The sequence below is a fragment of the Ailuropoda melanoleuca genome, chromosome 17 (genome assembly GCF_002007445.2).
Source record: "Ailuropoda melanoleuca isolate Jingjing chromosome 17, ASM200744v2, whole genome shotgun sequence".
NCBI classification, from domain to species: Eukaryota; Metazoa; Chordata; class Mammalia; order Carnivora; family Ursidae; genus Ailuropoda; species Ailuropoda melanoleuca.
This window is the reverse complement of record NC_048234.1, coordinates 11,795,945-11,820,801: the sequence shown is the minus strand read 5'-3', so window position 1 is coordinate 11,820,801 and position 24,857 is coordinate 11,795,945. Positions and strand designations below refer to the sequence as shown.

Below are 24,857 nucleotides of genomic sequence, written 5' to 3'. Positions count from 1 at the left end.
CGGCCCCGCCCCGCCGGCCCCGCTCGCTGCAGGACCCCGTCCCCGCGCCGCCTGTCTGGGCGCCTGGGTCCACCCCACTCGCCTGTGCTGGGCTCCCCGAGGCCGCCCTCGCCACCCCCTCTGTTGGGCCACGGCGCCCGGTGCCGCTCCCTCAACCTGCCCTCGCGCCTGCCGCACACGTGGCGCCGCCTCAGTGAGCCGCCCACCAGGGCGGTGAAGCCCCGGGTGCGCCAGCCCTATCCCGGGCCTCCCAGTGCTGGGTCCTGGCCGGTGGCTGCGGCTGCCCCCGAGCGCCGGGAGAGCCAGCGGGAGTCTGAGGACTCAGAGACACCCTGGACGGTGCCCCCGCTGGCGCCCAGGTGGGATGTGGACGTGCCTCCCACCCAGCGCCCACCCTCACCCTGGCCGGGAGGTGCAGGCAGCCCTCGTAGCTTTTCCAGGCCACCCCCTGTGCCCGAAAACCCCTTCCTCCAGCACGTGGGCCCTGTGCGGTCCCCTGCGTCCTGGCCTGAGGACCCCGCCTCGGACTTGACTAATGTCTTCTTGGTTAGACACCAGGACCCAGGGCCTGGACAGTTGGTAAAATCAGCCAGCCCGATCCCAGAGAAGCCAGAAGAAGAGGCCACTCTGGGGGAGCTTCAGCGACCAGCAGAGCCTGAGCCCTCTACCCCAACGCCCCCCAAGGATTCCCTGCCAGAGCGGAGGGCACTAAGTCTCAGCCTGTCGCACCCACTGGCCACATGTGATAAGATGAGAGCCACGTGGCCACCATGGTGCCGCTGGGGGACACTGCCCAGCTCCCCAGCCCCCTTGGCACCCACTAGGGCGCCAGGGCCCCTGCCCAAGGCGGGTGAGCGGCGCCCGGCAGGCCCTGGGCGTTTTGCAGTGGTCATGCCGCAGGTGCAAAAACTCAGTGCTTTCCAGCGAGTTCGTCCTGCCGCCCTGCAGCCCCCTGTCCAGGTGACCCAGGACCCAGAGTCCAGCCCCAAGCCAAGAGCCTGGAGTTTGCTCTGGTCCTGTTTCTGGCTGCCGGTGGAGGCCCATCGACGACCCTGGCCACAAGTGCTCACCAGCCCCCAGTCCTGCCGCCTGGGCCCTGGAGCCAATTGCCTGCCCCATAGGGGCCTCTGGGAAGAAGTTGGCCCCAAAAGCTGGTGGAACAAGGTATGAGGGCATAGGTCAGAGGGAGGGCGTGGGCGTTCTGTCCTGGGAAACAGAGCAGGAGACTGCCTCACAATCCTGGTGAGCTGCTGCCTGCTTGGGCCTCCATCTTCCCATCTGTAACCCAAGGAGAGCAGCCTTTGGGCTCCCAGAGCCTCTAGAAGATTGAACAAGAGGATCCCCAGCACAGGCAGGCACAGTACAGAGACTCCGGAAACTCCTCCCGGTCACTTTAGGAAAGGGATCTTGTCCCGGCCTGCACTCTGGGCAACCCTGTCCTGGGGCAGTCTGAGTGGCACGTCTGTCCCCAGCAGCCCCTCAGAGATTTCGTCTGAGTACAAAACTTCAGGACATGCCTGTCCACCCTGTCCCAGCCTCACATCCACGTCCATACTGTCTCATTTGCCGCTTGCTGACCCTCCCCCTGGGCTAGAGTCTTCCTCTTTTGATGTCCTGCTTAAGGGCAGTTCCCTGGGCTGCAGGATTCTGAACTGTCCAAAGGTGAGGGGCTCAGGAAAAAACTTCCAGCGTCCTCGTTGTATGGGGAGGAAACTGAGGCCCAGAAGGTCACACAGTGGATCAGGGGCTGGCCCAGCAGTCTGGGCCCCCTATGGGGTGCAGGGCAGGTGGCTTGGCTGAAGGGTGCCAAGCTCGTGCCTGGCTACCACTCTCACGGCGGAAGGCGAGCCCGATGCCGGGTGGCCCTCAGTGGAGGGGGGTGGTCACCGGAGACTCCCCCGGGACGCCTGGGGTGGGCGGGGCACGCAGGGGCGGCAAGCGTTTCTCAGCCTCTGCACACGGTGCCCCGGGGAGCGGGCGGCTAGCCGGCCCGGCAATGGCTACTGGGGCGGCCTGGCTGCTGGGGGGGCCCTGGCCGCGGCGCCGGGTGCCCCGTGCCGTGTGGGCCACAGCATTGTGGGAGCGGGGCGCGGGGCGCCCAGGGGTGAGGGGCAAGGATGCCTGGGCCCTCCTCACCCTGGAATACGTGAGTGGCTGAATTATTCAGGGTTTGTGGCCACTGGCACACATGGCCAGACGGGTGGGCGGGAGGCCAGGGCCTCCGGGGTGGTACTCGCTTTGCCCTACTTAGCAGCCTGGTGACAGGCACGCAGCACGCAGGGCTCCCTCCTGGTGTCGCCTTTCCTTGCCTGCTCAGAGAAGGGTGCGGGCTGGATTCGAGAGGCTGGAAAGGCGGAACGCACACACGCTCTTGCAGTCATGCGGGTCACAGGCAGGCCTTTGTGCCTGTAGGTCGTGGCCAAACAAGGGAAGCGTGGATGTGTACTGTGTGTGCGCCAGGGTCTGAGCAAACGTGGCATCCTTGGTGTCATGAGTGTGCACGTAGGTGGGCACGGTGGGGATCCCGCAGCCCACAGGTGGCATCGGGACTTCTGTCTAGGAGACCCCTGGCTGCGGTTGAGACAGCCCCAGCCCTCCATGCACTTGAGAATGTGTCAGATGGACATTGAGAGCGTGTCCCCACACATATGTGTGCCCCTAGCCAGGCAGCCCAGGCCTGCACGTGTGTCCATAGACATTTGGCAAGACCTTGGGTGTGTGTGAGTGTTGCCTGAGCTGCAAATGGCCTTGCAGACGGGTCTGAGTGTAGGGGTCTACATGTTAGCCCTGGGCCGGGTGCAGGGGAATGGTGCTGAGTGGGACAGTCTCGGTGTCCGCCCTCCTCGTGGCCCCCTCCACCGGGACATGGATGTTCATGAGTTTGTCACATAAGCCAAGAGGTGGGCTCCGCCCGGGGAAAGGGTGTCAGCACTGGGAGACCATGAGGTTGGGAGGCTTCCGGGCAGAGAACAGTGTGTGTGTGTGAGCGCACGCCCCCTCATCCCCAGGTCAAGGACACTTGGGAGCACATGGGAGCCACAGGGAACCTGGACAGAGGGCAGCCATGTGTCCCCATGAATAAGGTTTGCCTGCAGCCTTCACGGGCCACAGTATTCCACAGCAAGGAGGCCTCAGGGCCCGGCCTGGCCTTGGCCTTGGGGTTCTCTCCTCTGCAACAGGAGCGGGTCTCAGGCATGTGCAGGCCAGGCGGCAGGCATGGGCGCCCTCCAGCCAGGCCGACCACAGACTCTCTCTGACAGATGCACTCCATCCGCAACCTGCCGACCACACGGTTCCGCGAGCAGTCCCGGGAGGATGGTGTGGAGGACATGACGCAGCTGGAGTGAGTGGAGTGGGGTGAGGGGGTCGGCAAGGAGTCACTACGGGGTTGCCCACTCCTGGCCAGGGTACCTCTCCCCTCCTGGAATGTTTCCAGAGCCTCCGTGTGCTCATTTGCAAATGGGGGGGGGGCATGCAGTGTCACAAAGCCAGTGTGTGTGTGTGTGTGTGTGTGTGTGTGTGTGTGTGTGTGTGTGTGTCTGAGCTGTGAGTCACACAGGCCTGAGTTCAAATCCCAGCCTTGCCACTTCCTGGCTGGAAGACCTTGGGCAAATCACTTTGTCTCGCTGTGCCTCAGTTTCTCATCTGCAAGATGGGGGTTGGTGGCTGTTACTGTGCGGGTGCCGACTATTTGGAGGTGCCCAACATGTGAGGCCTCTGGTGGTCAGTATCATTATCCAGTCACGGTGACTCAGCCCTCACGTCTGCTTCCCGAGAGCACCCCCCCCACGTAGGGAGGTAGAGACAGTGATTCGTACAGACGTGGAGGAACCAAGGCAAAGAGAAGTTAAGGACCTTGCCTGAGGCCTCACAATTCGTTGGTGCCAGAGACGGGTCTCAAGCTCAGGCCTTTCTGACCAAGGCCCTGCCCTGAGGGGAAAGGTAGGCCCTGATGTCCCCTCTTCGTGCCCTCCCAGAGACCTCCAGGAGACCACCGTGCTGTCCAACCTCAAAACCAGATTTGAACGGAACCTTATCTATGTAAGTCCCTGGGTTGGCTCTTCCCTGGGCTCAGATCAGAAAGGTAGCTGCGTCCTGGAGCCACAGTGGGAAGCACAGATTTCTCCTGCCGAGCCCCCACTTTGTGGCCTCTGGTTTGAACTCTGGGGTTTCTACCATTTGACTATAACATGCTAGAATCTGGGGTTCTAAAATCCAAAGTTCTAACACATAGAATCTTAGCATGGTGGATGCCACCCACAAGGGCTCTGGTCACCTCAGAGTGCCCTGGGCTCCCGACTCCCTCCCCACTCCAGGCAGTGGAGGCTTGACCTCACTTTGAGGCGGAAGCTTCTGGAGCCTGGCCCTGACTATGCAAAAACGAAGTACACGACAGCCGACACAGCCATCTTTGCCCATTCGTGGCTGTGGGGTTTTGCTCACTTTAGCCTTCTCCGAGCCTCAGCCTGGTACAGTGCCTGAAATTCCTCAACCAGAGTAGATGACCCATCAAGCTGTGAGAGGGCCCCAGGTGCGAGCACGGAGGCTAGGCAGCCAGATACCTGGCCCCACGGAAACGGGCTCCCGGAAGCTGGGGAGGAGGGCCACGAGGAGGCCTAAGCACTGAGGCCGCTGTCTGCCCAGCAGACCTACATCGGCAGCATCCTGGTGTCGGTGAACCCTTACCAAATGTTTGGAATCTACGGGCCAGAGCACGTGCAGCAGTACAGCGGGCGGGCCCTGGGAGAAAATCCCCCGTGAGTGTCTCTGGGGGTGGGGAGGGGGCTGTCCTGGGGTCTCCTGGGTCCCTCTGTCTGAGCTCAGCGCTTCCCAACCCCCCCCACCCCTGAGCCAAGGGTAGGGCCACCTGGTGGTGAGCAGCCCACCTGTGCGGCCCAGTGGTCTCCCCCCCAGAGTCTGGCCACGGTGGTCCTCTCTAGGTTGGAGGCCACTGTGGCTCTGACCAGAATGGGGGCAGGGAGCATTTCCCCAGGGTGGAGGGTGGAGCAGAATTGGCCGCTTGGGTGGACAGAGATGCTCTCCTACCTGACCCTTAAGGGATTTGGGAGGCAGGGTCCTGTCCCAGTGATACCTGTGGCCTGTCTCTCCAGGCACCTCTTTGCAATTGCAAATCTTGCTTTCGCCAAAATGCTTGATGCCAAACAGAACCAGTGCATAATCATCAGGTGGGTCAGGCTGGGGACTTTAGTGGGGGGGGCGGGGGAAAGTATGGGAGGAATCTCAGATGACGGGTCTTCATCAGGCCAGACCTGCTGTGGGAGCTGGGGAACAATCACTTGGCATCTCTGGACTTGCCCGCCCACGTCCTCTTGTATCATAGGAGGTCAAAGAAGGGTAAGGGGAGGGGGAGCCCAGAAGGGGCAGTGACCTGGTTGGTGCTCACTCTGGTTCTTTGCCCGGTCAGCGGAGAGAGTGGCTCTGGGAAAACTGAGTCTACCAAGTTGGTCCTGCGCTATCTGGCCGCCATGAACCAGAAACGAGGCATCACGCAGCAGGTGAGTCTGTCCGTTGCGTGGTCTGACTCCCCAGGACTCCCAAGCCTAGTGCTCCCCCAGACACAGGCTCCTTGACCCCACTCGGAGGATGGGGAGGCTGAGGCCAGCGTTGCACTGGGAGGGCTCCTAGGACTCTGGCTCCTTCTGCCACCACCCTCCCCACCCAGGGCATGGCTACAGGGGACTTCGTCCTGCCTGTGTTCCAGAGCGGCTCCAGTTCCCACCCTGCCGGGCCTGGCCAGAGCAGAAGCCCCATTTCTCCTGCCTGGCCTCATCTATCTGATGGTGTAAGAGGAAGGACGGGCCTAGGCTTGGGGATGGGCTGCAGGAGATGCCGGGACACTGAGGACACGGGACTGGGGGAAGTTCAGGACTGGAGCATTGTGGAGAGTGCTAGGTCCTCCAAACCTGAGAGTGTTAGACCCTCAGTAAAGCTTTCCCGGGGACATACTGTGTGCCAGGCCTGGGCCAGGTGATGGGGAGGCAGGCAGCAGCAACACAGACAAATGTTTCCACCCTCATGGGAATTTCGTTACAGTGGAGGAAACAGAAGGAAAGAAATACACAAGTGAATTATGTCTATGTGAAAGGGTGGGAAGTTGAGGACCAAAAAAAAAAAAAAAGGCCGGGAGGAGGGTGGATGGGGGTTGTAATTCGAAGCATGGTGGTCAGTGAAGGCTCTACTGAGAAGGTGAGGGAGTGGGCCCTGAAGACATCTAGGGGAAGAGCAAACAGGCAGAGGAAAGAGCAAGTGCAAAGGCCCTGGGGTGCAAGGAGGTCTGGTGTGCCCGGGGGATGGCAAAGTGGCATCGTGGAGTCCGGGTGAGGGAGGACAGTGGCTTCAGCCAGGGAGATAGTGACGGAGATGGTGAGCACAGCTAGACCAGATGCAGATTAAAGGGCAGCTGATGACTTGCTGAGGGACCAGACTGCGGTGTGAGAGAGGGGGTCGGTCCAAGAGCAACCCCAGGCATTTGGCCTGAGCCATAGGCCGCAGGGAGCTGCCATTGGCTGCGTGGGCAGGGCTGTGGAGAAAAGACGGGTAGGAGTCTTTTCTTCTGGGGAGTCTGCTGGGCATCCCTACAGAGATGGTGGGAAGGTGGTGGCTACACCACGAGCCTGGAGCTTAGAGAAGGTGAGGCTGGAGGCGAAGGCCCAGCAGCTCAGACTCCAGAACCTCCCTTTGCTCCAGGAGGGGCTTTCGAAACCTCTAAGTGTAGACTTCTGGAAGGACTGGCTAGGTGGGCAGGGAACTGGGTGCTGAGTACTTCCTATGTCTGGTGCTTTAGATATGGGGTCACACTAGAGCCCTGTCGCAGCCCTGGGAGGCGGGTATGTTTGTGTCCATTTATGGACTGGGAAACGGGTCTGGGAAGGGAGAGCACTTACCCAGTGCCCCAAAGTGTGGGGGTGGAGGAGTTGGGATCTGAAGCTCAAGGCAGAGAGCAGTCTTGGCGGGGGTCAGGGAGGACGGTCAGAGTGGTGGGACGTGGCTGGGTCTGGGAGTTTCTGTGCCAGGCGTTCTGTAGATGTGAGGATGGGCCTGCCAGCTGCGATGTGTGGGCTCATTTCCTACCTGCTGCTCTGCTCTGCTCACGTAATCCGACAGTCCTTACCTAGAGTCAGTTTTAGGTATGGCTGGATCCAGGGTCTTAAGCAGTGTTTCTTGTTTTGGCTTCATCCACGCCATCTACGGGGCATCGTTCTCAACCTCTCTCCCATTGATCAGCAAGACAGTGCCACAGTGTACCACCCAAACTTCCCAACATGCCAGGAAAGTCTCAGGGTTCCCTCTTGTTGGACTAGTTTGGGCCATGCAGCCTCACTACGCCCAGCTCTGCCTCGACTGGCCGAGGCCTGGGCCACAGGCTCTGCCTCTGGGCTGGGAATGTGACAGGCGTTCCCTGGGAATGGAAGGTGGCTGGATGCCACCCAGGCCAAACCACAGGCTATCACCCCAGCTGTGGGTTGAGCTAGAGGGCCCCACAGGACCACATGTTTACCCGTCCAGCCCTGCAGTCCTCTCCCCAGCCCCTGGCTGGGCACTAGGGACAGAGGAGTGGCTGATTCACACTCAGATGCCCTCAAGGGAATTCCAGACTAGGGGGTAGCATAGGCCAAAGTCCAGGCAGACCCCAACTCACTGAACACCCCCAGGCCAGCTCCCACTCTTGTTGGGGCCGCAGTCCACTCCTTTGTACAACGGACGTGCTATTTCCTGGACTAAACGGGACCATGCGTGTGAGCAGACAGAGGGAACTGGCACCTTCCCCAAATAACATTTCTGCAGAGAGTGGGTCTTCCCCGCTTCTTTTCTGAGAATTTATCCCGAGGAAATGACTCAGCCTGAAAACGCTGTGTACACAGATATGTGCATGCCTGGCACGGTGTTGTGATCTCACTCGTAGGACTCTGGAGTCTCTGGGGAACACTACCTTGCCTTTCTTTCTTTCTTTTTTTTTTTTTTTTAATGTTTTTTAATTATACTATGTTAGTCACCATACAGTACATCCCCGGTCTACCTCACCTTTCTAAGTCTGTTTGCTGATCTGAGAAATGGGTGCATTGGTACCTACCTGGAAGGATGGTACCTACCCAGCCATATAATTAGGGCAAAGGGTCTGACACGTGCTAGGGACCTAATACATGGGAGCTGGGACTGGCTCTGCCTTGGGCAGCTCTGCGGTCCTAAAACGCTGCTCCTTGTGTCATCCGTTTAGCAGATATTTTTTTGAGGGTCTCCTATGCTCCTGGTCCAGTGTAAGTGCTGGGGACCCAGAGATTGCACACAGACAAAGGTTCTGACCTCTGGGGGCTGATATTCTGGGGTGGAGGGAGACAGGATACAAGGAAGTGAGGGGATTTGCCAGCGGTGCTGAGGGCTGCAGAGGGAGAGAACTCTGGTCCAGAGGTCGGCGTGGGCCGGCAGGTGGGTCAGGAGGGCTGTGCAGGGCAAGAGAGGGAGGAAGGGGAGATGGGGCCAGCCAGGAGCTTGGCTGTGCAAGGGCTTGACTTTGAGCCGAGTGACGTGGAAGCCGTGAGGGGAGCATGACCTAACACAGGCTTTCAAAGGACCCCTGGAGGGCGCAAGGCCAGGATCAGGAAGGAGGCTCCTCTGGGAGCCCAGGTGATTGGCAAACGGTGGCGGCCTTGGGGATGGGGTAAAGAGGACATCCCCAGAGCCTTTTGGCAGGTAGACCCGGCAGACTCCCACACCCTGGGGCCACACTGCAGTCCCCAGGCCCGGACAGCTGGGGTCTCGAAGGTTCATGGGTTTGCTCTCACCTGGCAACCCCTCTGCCCACGCCGGAGGCCCAAAAGGGTCAGTGGTCCCTCCATGGTCTAAGGCCCCTGGCGTCCTGGAGGGAGAGGGGTTCAGTCCTACAGGTGACCTGCTTCTTTCTGTTCTTGTCCTTCTCTCCTCTTCCTCCATTCTGGGTGCTCCTGAAGATAAAGGTACTTGGAGTGTGCATGTGTGCCTGTGTGTGTGCACACGTGCCTGTGTGTGTGTGTGTGTGTGATGACAGGATGGGCAGGAAGGGGCATCCGGAGGCCTGCCCTGGCTGGGGGCTGCTGTGGGAGGGGCTTGGGGCTGGGAGAGGGCAGCTGTGGCTTCAGCGTGGGAGGTTGGCAGCCTGAGGGGCATTGGGGGACACTGGGGAGACCCAAGGATTCTACAGGGAGCCCACCTGCAGTTGCCCCTCACACAGGGGGTCCTTGGGGATGTCTGTGTCTGGGAAAACCTAGGGGTGGCCTAGCTATGCTCCCTAATCCAGGCCCCCAGAACAATTCCCACATCTTCTGGGGTCCAGATCCTAGAGGCAACACCCCTCTTGGAGTCCTTCGGTAACGCCAAAACCGTCAGGAACGACAACTCCAGCCGCTTCGGGAAGTTCGTGGAGGTCTTTCTGGAAGGGTGAGTGGGACAGTGGCGGGAAGGGTCCCCCAAGGCCTTGCGGCACACCCCATGTCCTGGTGCAGCCCCTCAGAGCCCACGCCAGCCACCCCGCCCACCCAGCTACCCTGGACAAGCTGACTGTCTTCCCCCCTCTCCAGGGGTGTGATTTCCGGTGCCATAACCTCCCAGTACCTGCTCGAGAAATCCAGGATTGTGTTTCAGGTGGGCCAGGGCCTCCTGGGCCCTCGTGTGCTGGGACGCGCTGGGGGTAGACGGATACTCAGAGCCTGGCAGCTGGTGGGGGGCTGGGGCAATGCTGAATTAATGAACAAGGACGTGTGTCTGTGTGAGCATGTGATCTCCTCCCCACTCTCAGCCCTTTTGGCCACACTGACCCTTTCTTGTCCCTGAAGCATACCAGCCATGATCCTGCCTCAGGACCTTTGTACCTACGATTTCTTCTCTCTGAGCATTCCTCCCCACAGACATCCACGTGACCAAACCCCTCATCTCCTCCAAGTTTTCCCTGAAACGGCACCTGCTCAGAGAAGCTACCCCATCTACGATGAAGGCCCTCTTCACCCCACCAGAGCTCCCCACCCCCGTCCCTGCTTTATTTCTCTCCAGAGCACTCTGTTCTGTCTGACATGTCTTATTTTCACCGGTGGCTTGCTGGGTGTCTCTCTCTGCAGCTAGCAAGTGGGCTCCAGGAGGTCGAGGGCTTCTGTGTCCCTTGTTCCCCACCGCCCTGGCTGAGTGAACCTTCAGGAGGCCCTGTGTGGGCACATTTAGGCCGTAGACACAGCGCACATGGCTGGGTGTGCCCAGTGTGCACAAGAGAAGAAAGGCTACCTTTCTCTTGTTCCTCCAAACAAATGTAAATCCTGACCAGAGACCCCTCCCTGCCACCGTTCCAGGGCCAGGCTGGGGGCTCACTCCTCACAGGTGCCTGGTCTCACCTGTTATCTGTATGGGCGGGCACACCTGGCCTTGGATGTGTGCCTGGGGGTCACCTAGGTGGGTGGCTCCCTTCTCTGCACGCACCCCCTTACCCTACAGGCCAAAAACGAGAGGAACTACCACATCTTTTATGAGCTGCTGGCCGGGCTGCCCGCCCAGCTGCGGCAGGCCTTCAGTCTGCAGGAGGCTGAGACCTACTACTATCTGAACCAGGTGAGCGCTGGCAGGCATCCAGGGCCCCCCGGCCTGGTACCCCTGTCTCATCAGGACAAGGGTGACAGGCTTCTTTAGGGTCCAAAGTGGGGCTAGAAGAGGCCTACCTGACTTCATTTCTCTATAGCACAGAATAGAGCTAAGCAGCCTGGAGTTACGGCACTTCCCCTTTTGTGCCTCAGTTTCCTCATCTGTGAAATGGGGACAGCACAAGACTACTTTTTAGGGACACGGCGAGGACTAGAGGGGCAGACGTATATAGAGCGCTTGGTCAGGGCCCGGTGTGCAGGACCTACTTGGGGCCTGAGGCCCCTGGGAGTGGGACAGAGCTGGAGGGCCTGTCCAGGGTCCCTGAGCCCCGGCCCGTGCCCTGACGCAGGGCGGGAACTGTGAGATCTCAGGGAAGAGCGACTCCGACGACTTCCGCCGGCTCCTGGCCGCCATGGAGGTGCTGGGCTTCAGTGGAGAGGACCAGGACAGCATCTTCCGTATCCTGGCGTCTATCCTGCACCTGGGCAATGTCTACTTCGAGAAGTATGAGGTGAGAGAGCCCGCAGCCTGCCGTGGGGCCCTGGCGCCCTCAGGACACGGCTCATCTCCTCAGAGGCTTGGGGGCCACGGATATTTGCCTTTCGGGGTACGCCATGCGCGTTTCCTTTGTTCTCTCCCCCGCCCCCACCATTGGCGTCGCTCCCCTTTTTTTCTTGTTGATGTATGAGAGCTTTTTATATATGTGAAGGAGACCAACCCTTTGTCCCTGATGGGAATTGCCAATATGTTTTCTGGCTTGTCATTTGTATTTTGATTTGTATCCAGGTTTTTTTTTTTTTTTTTTTTTTTTTTTTTTTTTTTTTTTTTTTTTTTTTTGGTGGTGTGATTGTTCTGTTTTGGTTTGGTTTTTTGCCATGTAGATTTTTAGAATTATTTTCAGGCATTTTTATTTGAGAATCTTTTCTTGTATAAATTTTAGACTTTGTATCATTTTTAGAGAGATTTATCTCTCCAAAATTGTAACAGCTTTCTCCTATCATTTTTTCAAAAGTTTGTATGACGTCGGTGTGTGTGTGCACATTTAATCTTTGGTTCATCGCGAGTTTATTGCAGTAAGGTGTGAGGTCAGAATGCAGTTCCTTTTCTTCCATATGGTTACTCAGTTACACTAATCCTGTAATTCAAGAAATACAGATTTATCACGGACTAAATTCTCAGGTATATTTAGCCCTAATTCCTGATTTCCTGTTGTGCTTAATTAACCCACGGATTGTGTGTCTATCCCCACACTGTTTTGTTTTTTCAAAGATTCTATTTATTTCTTTGAGAGAGAGCACAAGCAGGGGGAGGGGTAGAGGCAGAGGGAAAAGCAGACTCCCTGCTGGGCAGGGAGCCCAACCCGGGGCTCCAACCCAGGACCCCAGGATCATGACCCGAGCCAAAGACAGACACTTAATGGACTGAGCCACCCAGGTGCCCCTAAAACTCCCCACGGTATTTTGATTATTGTAACTATAACACATTTGACTATCTCTTTGGGCCTCTTCACTCCCCTTCTATCTCAGAATTTTCCTGGTTTTTCTAGCTTGTGTGTGTTTTTTATATGAACTTTAAACCGAGTTATCTAGTTTAAAACACGCTGCTGTTGGTACTGGGCACAGACGGACGCGCAGGAGACCGCCTCGGTGGTGAGCGCCCGGGAGATCCAGGCTGTGGCGGAGCTGCTGCAGATCTCCCCCGAGGGCCTGCAGAAGGCCATCACCTTCAAAGTGACCGTGAGTCCCCAGCCACCCCCCCCACCCCGGGGCTGTCTGAGCCTCCTCCCAGTGCTTGGACGGCATAGGCTCTTCCCTTTCCTACAAGTTCTCATCCTTTAAGACCTGATTCAGGCAACCCCCCCCTTCCAGGGAGCCTCCCCTGGCCCCTGCCTGGGTCATTACCTCCCCTGGGGCTCCCACATCCCCTGGCCCTTTGTCCCTTCCTAAGGCTGATCACGCTGGGTCTGTCTGCTTATGCCTTTGCCTCTCCCATTAGACCCGCGGCCCTGCCCCCACCAGCAGCACAGGCAGACAGAAGGGGGATAAGGGTGTTCTGCTCGTGTGCCTGAGACCAGTCCCGTGGTCATTCTGGCTCCCTTCCCCATGCCCCCCCAATCTTCGGGGGCTTCCTGGAGGCGGCAGCCAGCCTGCTGTCATTCAAGGGCCTCATCCCTCCCCAGGAGACAATGCGAGAGAAGATCTTCACCCCGCTGACCGTGGAGAGTGCCGTGGATGCCAGGTGAGGCCTTGCTCCTCTCCGCCTAACCCCAGATCCCTGCCCCCACCCCCACACCGTGCCCACCTGCCCCAGCACCATCTCTGCTCCAGAGACGCCATCGCCAAGGTGTTGTACGCACTGCTGTTCAGCTGGCTCATTGCCCGGGTCAATGCACTGGTGTCCCCACAGCAGGACACGCTGTCCATCGCCATCCTGGATATCTATGGCTTTGAGGTAGGGCTGCACGGGTGGGCGAGGGGCAGGGGACATAAAGCCTTGTCTCCCTCCCTTCTCTGCTGACAGCCCCCCCCAGCCCCCTCTTGTCTCCCTCACTCACCCACGAGCACTGTCTGAAGCCACGGAAGGCAGGGAGGGCACAGGGCGGCCGGGGCAGTGAGCGGAGCCCTGGGTGAGGACACGTGGGCTACTGGCCACGGAGGGAGCAGGCCCAGCCTCACCGTGCCCCTGGCAGGACCTGACCTTCAACAGCTTCGAGCAGCTGTGCATCAACTATGCAAACGAGAACCTCCAGTACCTTTTCAACAAGATCGTGTTCCAAGAGGAGCAGGTGTGCAGAGCCTCCCTTCGCACTCCTGCCCCTTCCCGACGGCCCGCGGGCCTCCCTGGAGCCGGACAGCCTCTGCTGGCTCTCGAAGGGCAAACCCGAGGTGGCCAGTCCGAGTGGAGGGAAAGGCGTTCTAAGCCGGGACCAGCACATGTGAAGGCCTGTGCTCTGGACGGGGAAGAGGCTGGGAGCTGAGCCGACAGAAGCCCTCTCGGGGGATCCTTGACGGGGCTGGCCCAGGCCGAGGGTGGAACGGGGCTCAGAGATGCTTCATGTTGCCGTCCTAGGGAGTGAGCTTCCTGGCCCGGCCCCTTCAGATGGATCCAGCCTGGGAGGAGGGGTGGATGGGGGGCGGGCAGGGCAGGAGGCTGAGCGCCTGACACCGGCAGGAGGAGTACATCCGGGAACAGATCGACTGGCGGGAGATCAGCTTTGCCGACAATCAGCCCTGCATCAACCTCATCTCCCTGAAGCCCTATGGCATCCTGCGCATCCTCGATGACCAGTGTTGCTTCCCCCAGGTGAGCCACGGGTGCTGTGTGAGCCCAGTCAGGTGGCTCGATGTCTCTGAGCCTTATGTCCTCATCAGGCCTGGGTCCTGCCTCCTTCTCTGCTTTGGCCTGGGGACAGGAGCTCAGGACACCCAACCTAGCAATCACAACCTGGGGTGATGGAGACTGGATAGGGGGCTGTGAGTGTCCAGAGGAGGTACCAGGCTTCCTGGAGGAGGTGACCTTGAGGTTGGGCCTCAAACTCTGATTGGAAGACACAAGTGGGGGGGGGTCCACTTAAGCCTCCCCACCAGGGCACTGGGCAGCCAGAGGCAGCCATGACTTGCTCCTTCCCAGCGCTCTCTGGAAAGCGGTCCGGTCTGGAGGATTTGCCATTCGCCCAGGAACAGGGTGCCTGGGTCCCCTGCCCACCCTCTGACCCCTACCTGCCCGCAGGCCACAGACCACACGTTTCTGCAGAAGTGCCATTACCACCACGGCGCCAACCCGCTCTACTCCAAGCCCAAGATGCCGCTTCCCGAGTTCACCATCAAGCACTACGCAGGCAAAGTCACCTATCAGGTGAGACCCAGGACAGCCCGCACGGCCTCGCGTGCCACAGTCCCCACAGTTGGAGACAGAAGCACAACGGGGGCTGCAGACACTCCCCCCGGTTCTAGTTCTGGCCCTGCTCACCCTCAGCTGTGTGACCTTGGGCAAATTGCTTTATCTCTCTGAGCCTATCTTGACATCAGCAAAACCGGGATGATAGTGCTGGTCTCCTGTGGTGAGTGTGGAAGCCTCCCGGCTGCAGTGGGTGATAATGATGCAGGTCACTCTGTTATCTCAGACACATTCCTGCCCTGGAGGTGTCTCAGGCCAGGATTCCAAGCTTCTGTCTCGACTTACGCCTTGTTTTCCTCATCTGGAGGACAGACACAGGACAGTGTCCTCCACTGAGGATGGGGCCAAGACCCAGACCGGTTATGTGAAGCTATGGCTAGTGCCCCCTCCCCAGTGGATGGGAAGGGTAGTGGGGGCAGAAGGGGAGGGGACCATAGCAGGGGGAAGGGTCCAGTACCTCCTAGGACAGATAGGAGACAGAGGCCCGGAGGGGCAGGGCCAGGGTCCCCCAGGGGCTGGGAGCTCCTGACCCACTGTAGGGAGGAAGGAAGGAGGAGGGGAGCAGACAGACAGATGCACACTGGGGTAGGTTACCCCCTGCCCTCTCCCCCAGGCTGCATGGGCTCCAACCCGAACTGCCCCCCTTGATCTCCCTTTGCAGGTACACAAGTTCCTAGACAAGAACCATGACCAGGTACGCCAGGACGTGCTGGATCTCTTTGTGCGGAGCCGGACACGGGTAAGCAAGCCTCTCCTCCTGCCACTCTGCCCCCCCCAGCACCCAGCCCACTATCAGGCCCCCTCTCAGTCCAGGAAATGGGGAGGTCCCCCTAGGTACCCAGGTGCTGGTCCTGCCTCTGGGGCACCCTACCTCCAGCCAGGCTCTGACCCAAATCTCAGCCCTAACTCAGAGTCTTGCCTTGCTCTGTACTTTCTCCGATTCCTGGTCCTGTCCCCTGAAGGGCCATGCCCCTGGCCGGCCCCACCCGATCGCCCTTCCTGTCCGCGAGCCCATCCTGGCCCTGCCCACCCATGCCCTGCCCTGCCCTATCCCCTCACGGAGTGGTTCTCCCAAATGGCCCTGTTGTTCTCAGCCACCCACCCCATTCTCTGGGCCTCCACCTTCTTCTGTCTAATGGGCGCCCTCCTGCTGAGGTCCCTGCCAGAGTTCATGACCATGTGTGTAGGAGCCCAGCTCTGGGCCAGGTGCACCGTCACACTGAAGAAAAAAGTCAGCCCGACCACGGGACAGGTCCCTTGGAATGTGCTGAACACCCTGACTTGAGAAGTGTGTAATCCAGGAGGACAGCGGCCTTGCAGAGACGGCAGGGGCCCAGTGGGGTAGTTTTCTGATCCCTCTGGTTTGGAGATTTGACTGTTTTTGTTTTTAACTTCTTTCTCCAACCCCCCCACCTCTATTTCTTCCTTTCTATCTCTCGGCCCCTACCCCCCGTTGTCTCCCTGTGTCTCGGTGCCTCGACCACTGCCCCGGCCTGCTGCCCGCCCCGGCTCAGGTGGTGGCATACCTCTTCTCCAGCCACGCCCCACAGGCTGCCCCTCAGCGCCTGGGCAAGAGCAGCTCTGTCACCCGGCTCCACAAGGCACACACAGTGGCTGCTAAGTTCCAACAGTCGCTCCTGGATCTGGTAGAAAAGATGGAGAGGTGAGCATGCAGGTGGGTGGGCACCCAGCCTCACCTCTGACCCACTCCACGACCCTCAGGGGTAAGCACTTCCCTTCTCTGGGGCTTCACACTGCCTTCCTCCTGCCCCTGTGCAGGTGTAACCCCTTGTTCGTACGTTGCCTGAAGCCCAACCACAAGAAGGTATGTGATGGCTGAGGTCCCTGAGAGAGCCAAATCCTCTTCCCCATGCTGTGTGACCTGGGGCACGTGGCTGTGCCTCTCTGGACTTCCGTCGGCCCAGCGCACTGTGGGTACTGTTTGTCATTGCTACTGCCCGTGGCACTTGGATGGGCCAATGTGCAAACTCCCTATCTGGGGCCCTCCTTACAGGAGCCAAGCCTCTTTGAGCCAGACGTGGTAATGGCACAGTTACGCTATTCGGGGGTGCTGGAGACTGTGCGAATCCGCAAGGAGGGCTTTCCAGTGCGCCTGCCTTTCCAGGTGTTCATCGACAGGTACCGCAGTCAGGGTGGTTCTTGAGCTCCACAGATCCTTACCCAGCTCCCCCATGGCCCCAGGAATACGGAATCCGGGTGGGGTGGAGCTTGCCATGCACAGTTGCTCAGGTTGTGTACTATCCAAGATCATTACCTCCTGGCTGTCACAGAGCAGATATATTTATTGTTCCTCATTTTTTCCTAGTTTGTGTGTGTGTGTGTGTGTGTGTGTGTGTGTGTAGATTCCAGGAGTACTTTTAAACTATTATGACAAGTTTCCAGCAGATGGCAGTAAAGTGTCTTATCCAACTGAAACCATAGGTACCGCTGTCTAGTGGCCCTCAAACACAACCTGCCAGCCAGTGGGGACATGTGCGTGTCGGTGCTGAGCCGCCTGTGCACGGTCATGCCAAATATGTACCGCGTCGGTGTCAGCAAGGTGAGTCCCACTGCACGTGCAGCCCCTGGAAGCCTCAAGTTCAGGGGCTTCAGAGCTGGAGCCGAGAAAGGAGAAACACCCCCACTAAAGGTGACTGGCCCGGAGGCAGTGCCGTGGAGCTTGGTCAGTGGCAGGCTAAGCCTATCTCTGGACCTTTGCTCGGGCGGTTCCCGGGCCTAGTTCCCCATCGCTGCTCCTCCCACCTGCCCGCACTCAGCCCTACGGCTCCGCCCTCACCGCCGGCGGGCCCGCCCTCCTCAGCTGTTCCTCAAGGAGCACCTGCACCAGCTGCTGGAGAGCATGCGGGAGCGCGTCGTGCACCAGGCCGCCCTCACGCTGCAGCGCTGCCTCCGCGGCTTCCTCATCCGCCGCCGCTTCCGCTCGCTGCGTGGCCAGATCACCCTGCTGCAGAGCCGGGCCCGGGGCTACCTGGCCAGGTACGGCCCGCGGGGGAGGACGCGCCTGAGCCCTGCGGCTGGGGTCGGGACAGGCCATGCCTGAGCGGGGGTGCTAAGCTCCCCGGCCCGGAGGCGTGCAAGCCTCGCACTCTCCACGTCTCCGCGTTGGGATGTCCTTCCCACCTAGTTCCTGGCCCTTGTGATCTTTGCAGCCACGAGGGGCCCCAGCCTGCATCCTACCCCTGGGACGACAACCGGATGGGATGTGCGTGCTCCGGGCAGTTTTGTCCAGGCCCTGCCACTTAATTTGCTGTGTGACCTTGACCAAGTCATTGCCCCTCTCTGAGCTCCACAGGGCTCCCATAGTGAACCCCAGGCACCGATACCCGGGCCAGGCTGGCGTGGGCATCTGTGCACCTTGGTCACCCTGTGATCCCAACCCTGCCCTTCCCATCCCCCCCAGACACTTCTTTCCTCCCCACCCCCAGGCAGCGATATCAGCAGATGAGGAGGAATCTGGTCAAGTTCCGGTCCCTGGTGCACACGTACATGAACCACCGGCATTACCTCAAGGTGCACGCCCACCTGTCCCCCTGCTCCTGGGAGCCAGGCGGCAGGGGGAAGGAGGGGGCGCTTAGCACGCAGGAGGGGACTTTTGGCCTCAGACAGTCTTGGGTTCGAATCTCCACTCTGCCACTCGCCCGCTGTGACCTTGGCCTTCCCTATCCTCACTTTCCCCCGCCTGCCCCCGGAGTTGTGGAGGGTGTTCCATGAGATGTTGCACGTGAAGGATCTGGCCTGTGCTGGGTTCACAGGGGGGCCTTCGGTAGTCGGCTGTGATGGAATTTGTCGACCTGAGCAGCACTAGGTATGGTTTTGCTGTTACCTTAGTGCCCGTGTTGCTTGTTGTCATATAAACCAGCCACCAGAGAGACAAATGTAGGCCCCGAAGCCTTGACAAACCTCCTGGCTTGTAGTGAAGGCTTTGTGGAGGGACAGAGGAAGGGATTCCATCACCCTGCCCAGAAATCCTCCTGTGGGTCTTTCCCTTTCTCCGAAATATTACTCCCTCTGCCTCTTGCCGGTCTCTTTCTCGCTCTTTCTCCCTTCCCTTCCTGTTTCTCTGGCCGTATCTTTGCCTCCTCTCTGCCATCATGAGGCACCAGCCGCCTTGTGCAAGGTGGCTCGGGCTGCCCCCGGGCCTGGGGCCTGCCGTCGCCTCTGCCCACCATTCCGCCGCCTTGACCATCTGCTCTCCTGCAGCTGAGGGCAGAGCGGAGGCTCCGGGTGGAGGAGGCTCGGCTCCGGGAGCTGGAGGTGGGTGGGTGGATGCAGGCGCTGGGCGGCAGGAGGGACAAGAAGGGAGGCCGGCAGGTGGGATTTGTGGCAGGCCTGCCCCCTCACTCGGGGCTGTCCCTCCAGGAGCTGAGCAAGCGGGAGGTGGTGGCCGTGGGGCACCTGGAGGTACCCGCTGAGCTGGCAGGACTCTTGCAAGCCGTGGCAGGTCCATGAGTGCTGGACGCTGTGGTGGTGGTGGGGGGTGCGGGCAAGCGCGGGAGTCTGGCATCTCACGCCCCCCCTCCCCACAGGCCTCAGACCAGCCCGGGTGCCCCAGGTGGCCCCTGTGCGGACTCCCCGGCTCCAGGCCGAGCCCCGTGTCACACTGCCCCTGGACATCAACAACTACCCCATGGCCAAGTTCGTCCGATGCCACTTTAAGGTAAAGGCCGGCATGGACCCGAGCGGCCCTGGCCAGTGGGCACTGACTGATGAGAACTGACACTGCTGTCAGCCTTGGGCAGCCTCCTGGCCATGCCCTGTGGCGTGGGGTATGAGCCCCTGAGTCGCTGGATCATGAGGAGTCTGGGGGCTCCGAGGGAGGGCTGGACAGAAGTGGGGGGCCCTCGGGGGCTTAGGAAGTGACCGTTTGCCCACCAGTTGGAACTATTTCAGAAATGTAACAACCAGTCGAGCCATAGGACATCATCCCGGCTCTCGTTTCCGGCTCTCCAGGGGGCTCAGATGGTCTCCACCCCCAGCCTGCTGATGGCCGTATTTGCCCCCCTTCAGGCCTCAGTATTTCCATCCTCACACTGGGCAAAGGAGCCCTTAGCTCCCTGGCTCTTGTGCCCCTACCTGGCACAGAGCAGTTTATCCATATGTGCCCATGAGCCCCAGCTCTGGCCCCACGCCCCTGCCCTGTGCCCACAGGAACCTGCCTTCGGGATGTTAACGGTGCCCTTGAAGACACCCCTTCTGCGGCTGCCGGCAGAGTGCCATGCAGAAGCCGTCAGCGTCTTCAAGTTGGTAAGTGTCCGCCCGGGCCACCTTCGTAGGCCGTGAGGCCCCTTGTCTTGTTGTCCTGGGTCCTCCACTAGCCCAGGCTGTTAAGCCCAGCCCTCTTTGGAGGAAAGACTTCGGGGGGGGGGGTGGATGGAATCTGGGCTCCACTCTGGGCTAGGGCTAATCCCACTTTGAGGATCGGGAGCCTTTCTTCTCCCAGCCATCTTCCTGGCAAAGAAGTTACCCCGAGCCTCTCTGGAGCTTCCCAGGGACACGAAGAATAGATCCAGGTCTTCTCCTCGGGGACTTCCTAGTCCGAGGGGGGGAGGCAGAGCACACCTGACCAGTGACGAGTAGCACGGACAGAGGGTTAGGCACGGAGGCCGGGAAGTCTAGCTGGACCCCTAATCCGGCTCTGGACAGAATCAGAGAGGGCTTGCTGTTGGGGGGGTGGTATTTGAGCTAGACTAAAAGGAGGCGGATTCTGCCAGCCAAGACAGATGGAGAAGGACCAGAGAGAAGAGAAAGTGGATGGAGTCAGAACATATCAACTGATGGAAGTCAGAAGGGCAGAGGCAAGAGGGGGTCGCAAGGCCTTGTCTGCCAGATCCAGAACTTGGATTTCATCCCATGGGCCCTGGGGAGCCAAGGAAGGTGCTTCTGTGGGAGGGGTGTGGTCAGATATGAATGTTAGAAAAGCGCTCTCTGGGGACTGGAGGGAGCAGGAGGTGAGGGGGTGGCTGGAGGCCAGGGACGCAGGGAGGGGCTGGGGCAATATGGGGAGCGCTCGCGGAAACTTCATGAGCAAGAGAGAAAAGTCCATATGCCCTTTGGATCTTGACTTTTCTCATAGTTGGCACCACCCTCCTGGTCATTTGACACAGGGTATGGCAATTCTATTGTAATGTGGTGGGGGGGCTGTTATATGGACTTTCCTGGGACATGGGGGAAGGACGTGAGAGGGGTGCGTGTTGGGGGTGGTGGGACCCTGGCAGGAATCACCTTCCAAGAGGCCCAGGAGAGTCTGTCTGTGCCCCAGATCCTGCGTTTCATGGGCGACCCCCGCCTGTATGGTGCCCAGGAAAACATCTTCGGGAACTACATTGTGCAGAAGGGGCTGGCAGCACCCGAACTCCGGGATGAGATCCTGGTGCAGCTGGCCAACCAGGTGTGGCGCAACCCCAGCGCCCACAATGCCGAGCGAGGCTGGCTCCTACTGGCCACCTGCCTCAGCGGCTTTGCACCTTCCTCGCGTCTCACCAACTACTTGCTCAAGTGAGTGGAACCCCCCAGGGCCAAGGCTTGAGGACGGTGACGCTGGCATGAGGCCCCGGGAGCGGGATGTCCGAGGTCAGGCCGGGAGTGAGGTCTCTGCTTGGAAGCTCAGGCACCCGGGCTGGTCAGGGGCTGGTCTCCGTCTCCACCGGGCTCAGAGCAAGAAACAAGGGCAGGTCTTCACTCTGGAGGGTAGGGCTCAGGCAAAACTGGGTAAAGGACTTGCAGAGCTCAGAGGATGGCCAAGACCAGGGTCTGGGGAATTTGGGGAAAAGATGCTGACCTCTCACGTCACGGGAGTAGAGCCAGGGGGTAACGAACATAGACTGGATGCGAGACAGTCTGGGTTCAAATCCCAGCTCAGCCTAGAAAGTGCTAGAAGTGCTCTGTGAGTTTAGTTCTTGTCAGCATCTTGATGATATCCACGATGATGGATGAGGATGCTGCAGGGCTGGGTGAGAAGGGTGATTTGCAAAAGAAAGAGCTCGGGCAAAGCCCAGCTCGGATACTTGCCTGCTGTGGGACCTGGGGCGAGTCCCTGCCCTTCTCTGGGTCTCTTTCCTCACCTGTGAATTCGGATTGGTAAGAGGACCCACCTTACAGGGTGGCCGCGAGCCTGAGTGTACAGAGCTTCCCCTGGGCCGGTGGGCCGCTCAGTGGGTCAGTCTTGTGAGTCTGGGGCAGCAGGTTAGGACCACTGCCTTCCTGTGGGCGCAGCTCTGGGTTCCAACCTCTTGCGGCCCCTGTGGGCCTGCTTCACTGCTGCTCCAGCAGCGGGGAAGGTGCCAGAGAGCCAGGAATGTGGAGTACCTGCCCCTGGCGGGATCAGTCTGTTGGGCCTGGGCCAAGGTGAACCCTCCCGGCCATCTCTTGTATGAAATTGGAGGCAGGCTTGGAGGGAGCAGATGACCCCCTAGGAGGCTTGATGAAGGGATGGAAAGTAGAGTCTTCCAGAGGCCAAGTTCTTGCCCACACCCTCCTGCAGCCCCCACCTTGTCAATGACCGTTTGTTCCAACAAGCTTTGGTGGGCCTTCCTGGAACCTCTTTGGCCTATCTTTGGACCTCTGTGCCGGCTTAAGATACTTCTGGCTAGCCTGGGACCCTTTCAGCTCAGTTCTGGGACTCTGGGAAAGCCTGAGATCTTTTTAAGTCTAGCCTCAGAACTCTGGGGCTAACCCGAGTCCCTTTCAGCCTAGTCCCGGACCTCTGGGCTCTCCCGGGACCCCTTCGGTATCGTTCCAGAGCTCCGGACTATAGCCTGGGACCCTTCCGACCTAGCCTCAGAGCTAGGGCCTCCTCGGCTTCACCTTAGAGCTCGGGGCTAGCCTGGGCCTCCCTCAGGTTAGACTGAGAATCGCCCTCTGTCGCGGGCTAGCCACAGACCCCTCTTCATCCTGGCTCCAACTCCGACCCATCAGGTTCGTGTCTGATTATGGGCGGAACGGCTTCCAGGCTGTGTGTCAGCACCGCCTCATGCAGGCCATGGGCCGGGCCCAACAGCAGGGCTCTGGGGCTGCCCGCACCTTCCCCCCGACCCGGCTCGAGTGGAGAGCAACCCAGGAGAAGGCCAGCATGGCGCTGGATGTGGGCTGCTTCAATGGTGAGCTGTCCTCTCCCCACTGGAGTCAGCAGGCCCCAGTATGCCCCCGGGATCAGGAGAAGCTGGCCGGGGGGGGGGCTCTCTGGGTGTGGCTCAGGGGGAAAAAGGTCAGCATGCGGGCGTGGGGGCTGGACCTGGAATGGGGGAAGGCAGCTGGGGCAGGGAGGGTGCAGATCCAGGGTCCAGAGCAAGAGTGGGGAGGCAGGCGGGGAAGTGGCCGAACTGGGCCACTGATGCATCCTGGCTGAGCCCAGCACCTGCCGCTGCCCCAGGTGACCAGTTCTCCTGCCCGGTGCACTCCTGGAGTACAGGGGAAGAGGTGGCCGGAGACATTCTGAAGCACAGGTTGGCTCCTGGAAGGCCCCACCCAGCACACCCTTGTGTACTGGGGAAGGAGGGAGGGGGAGGGGCAGGAGACCAGACACCCCCCCACCACCATGGGGTCCACTCTGGTCATGCTGGGGGTCTGGCTCGTGCTCCACGGTTTCTCCAGGCAGTACCTGTTGGCTCCATCCCTCATCTCTGCCCCTCCATGTGCTGTCACCAGGGGGCTGGCAGATGGCTGGCGGGGCTGGACGGTGGCCATGAAGAGTGGGGTCCAGTGGGCAGAGCTGGCAGGCCACGACTATGTGCTGGACCTGGTGTCTGACCTCGAGCTGCTCGGGGACTTCCCGAGACAGAAGTCGTACTTCATCGTGGGTGCAGAAGGGCCCGTGGCCTGCAGGGGAGGCCCCAGAGCGTAGGTGGCTACCCGGGCCCTTTACGCAGATGGCCTCTCCTCGCAGATGGCTTTTCTCCTAGCTGCTGGTTCGGAGCTGAGTTCTAAACCTAAACTTTGAGTAACCTGTGCAGCCGGTGTGGGACTCGCACTCACAACCCCAAGATCAAGAGTCAGATGCTTGGCTGACCAGCCAGGCTCCCCCTGAGGGTCCCACCTTTAAAGGGAGAGAGTCACCCATTTCCAGAGCCCAGAGGAGAACGTGGTGGTGATGGGGGTGATTCTGGGAGGGCCATGATCTCTCAGGAGGTCAGGTGCTCCGTAATCCCCTTCCCTACAGGTTGTTTGGGAACAGCTGGGACTCAGATGAGGACACGCCCACCAGACCCCAGGCCCAGGGACACGCGCCCAAAGTGGCTGACTCTGATGGGTACTGCAGCCACAACGAGGATGGTACAAATGGGGAGACTGGGGCCCAGAGAGGGACAGCGACCCACCAAGGTCAGCCAGCAGTGGCTATGGTCTCTGGTGGGGAGGGATCCTGGGGGCTGTGTGGGGTGATCAGCAGGAGAAAAGAACTTGGCTTTTGTGTCCCCCATCCCCCCAACCAGACTCAGACAGCCTGGGAGAACCCTCTGTGCCCCACAAGGGACTGGACGGCTACCTGGACAGCCTCTTCGACCCCGTGCTGTCCTACGGGGACGCGGTAGGGATGGGGGGGGGTTGTTTGCAGACAGCTGGGACCACCTGTGCACACCAAGTCACATACCCACAGAGTGACACGGGAGCCGCTCACAGCCAGAGCCAGGGGGTGGCATGTCTTGTCTGGGTCTGCTGGGGGCCCAGCAAAGGATGAGGGTGTCCTCCTGGCTAGAGATGCTCCTGGCTGACCCCAGAAGGACCCGCAGCTAAAGGTCCAGGGCCCTTCCTCCCCCTCCGGTGGGAGCCAGCCCCCTCAGGCACCCTTGCTCATTCTGGGAACTCCCAGGAGCCCCTCCATGGCATGATGTGGGCCCCAAGCAGGGCACAGCGCCTTTTGGAACCTGTTTCCTCACCCGTGGGAGGGCGTAAAGGGTTTTGGGAGTTTGTAAGGCTGCAAGGGATTACTGACTGGCCTGCTGCAAGAGCAGAGGCTGGGCATGGAGCGGACATGAGGCTGGCGGGAGGCCCCAGGGACACAGGAGGTGGCCGGTGTCAGGTGCCTGTTGCCTTGGAACCTTGGGAGTATGACAGAGACACTTGAGCCACCTGCCGCCCCCAGGACCTGGAGAAGCCAACGGCCATTGCCTACCGCATGAAAGGGGGAGGCCAGCCTGGTGGCAGCGGCAGCAGCAGCACTGAAGACCCCCCCAGGAGACCCCCAGAGCCAAAGCCAAAGCCAAGTCAGTGCCTGTCCCCAGGGTGGTTCCAGGGTTGGGCGAGGTGAGGGGGGCCCCCCTGCTGGTTCTCGGCGCTCCTTCACCTGCTAGGATAGAGGCAGCCACGGGCCGCCTGGTGGGGGCGAGACA

General features: G+C 60.0%; 1 protein-coding gene across 1 annotated transcript in view; it reads left to right on the top strand.

Annotated features, from left to right (window-relative positions):
* Positions 1-24,857, top strand: part of MYO15A (myosin XVA) — a 48,089-nt gene that overhangs the window by 1,979 nt on the left and 21,253 nt on the right. Inside the window, exons 2-36 of the mRNA XM_034647290.1 lie at positions 33-1,164; positions 3,261-3,343; positions 3,978-4,041; positions 4,648-4,757; positions 5,112-5,186; positions 5,426-5,516; positions 8,967-8,972; positions 9,329-9,432; positions 9,573-9,636; positions 10,474-10,587; positions 10,967-11,128; positions 12,240-12,353; positions 12,797-12,855; positions 12,945-13,068; positions 13,307-13,402; positions 13,789-13,920; positions 14,347-14,472; positions 15,176-15,253; positions 16,029-16,177; positions 16,294-16,339; positions 16,529-16,653; positions 16,957-17,074; positions 17,336-17,511; positions 17,961-18,045; positions 18,736-18,789; positions 18,895-18,976; positions 19,062-19,192; positions 19,684-19,779; positions 20,795-21,030; positions 22,450-22,631; positions 22,904-22,976; positions 23,179-23,370; positions 23,690-23,850; positions 23,961-24,055; positions 24,611-24,731. Coding sequence (XP_034503181.1) covers positions 33-1,164; positions 3,261-3,343; positions 3,978-4,041; positions 4,648-4,757; positions 5,112-5,186; positions 5,426-5,516; positions 8,967-8,972; positions 9,329-9,432; positions 9,573-9,636; positions 10,474-10,587; positions 10,967-11,128; positions 12,240-12,353; positions 12,797-12,855; positions 12,945-13,068; positions 13,307-13,402; positions 13,789-13,920; positions 14,347-14,472; positions 15,176-15,253; positions 16,029-16,177; positions 16,294-16,339; positions 16,529-16,653; positions 16,957-17,074; positions 17,336-17,511; positions 17,961-18,045; positions 18,736-18,789; positions 18,895-18,976; positions 19,062-19,192; positions 19,684-19,779; positions 20,795-21,030; positions 22,450-22,631; positions 22,904-22,976; positions 23,179-23,370; positions 23,690-23,850; positions 23,961-24,055; positions 24,611-24,731 — 4,856 coding nt within the window. The remainder of the gene's footprint in view (positions 1-32; positions 1,165-3,260; positions 3,344-3,977; positions 4,042-4,647; positions 4,758-5,111; positions 5,187-5,425; positions 5,517-8,966; positions 8,973-9,328; positions 9,433-9,572; positions 9,637-10,473; positions 10,588-10,966; positions 11,129-12,239; positions 12,354-12,796; positions 12,856-12,944; positions 13,069-13,306; positions 13,403-13,788; positions 13,921-14,346; positions 14,473-15,175; positions 15,254-16,028; positions 16,178-16,293; positions 16,340-16,528; positions 16,654-16,956; positions 17,075-17,335; positions 17,512-17,960; positions 18,046-18,735; positions 18,790-18,894; positions 18,977-19,061; positions 19,193-19,683; positions 19,780-20,794; positions 21,031-22,449; positions 22,632-22,903; positions 22,977-23,178; positions 23,371-23,689; positions 23,851-23,960; positions 24,056-24,610; positions 24,732-24,857) is intronic.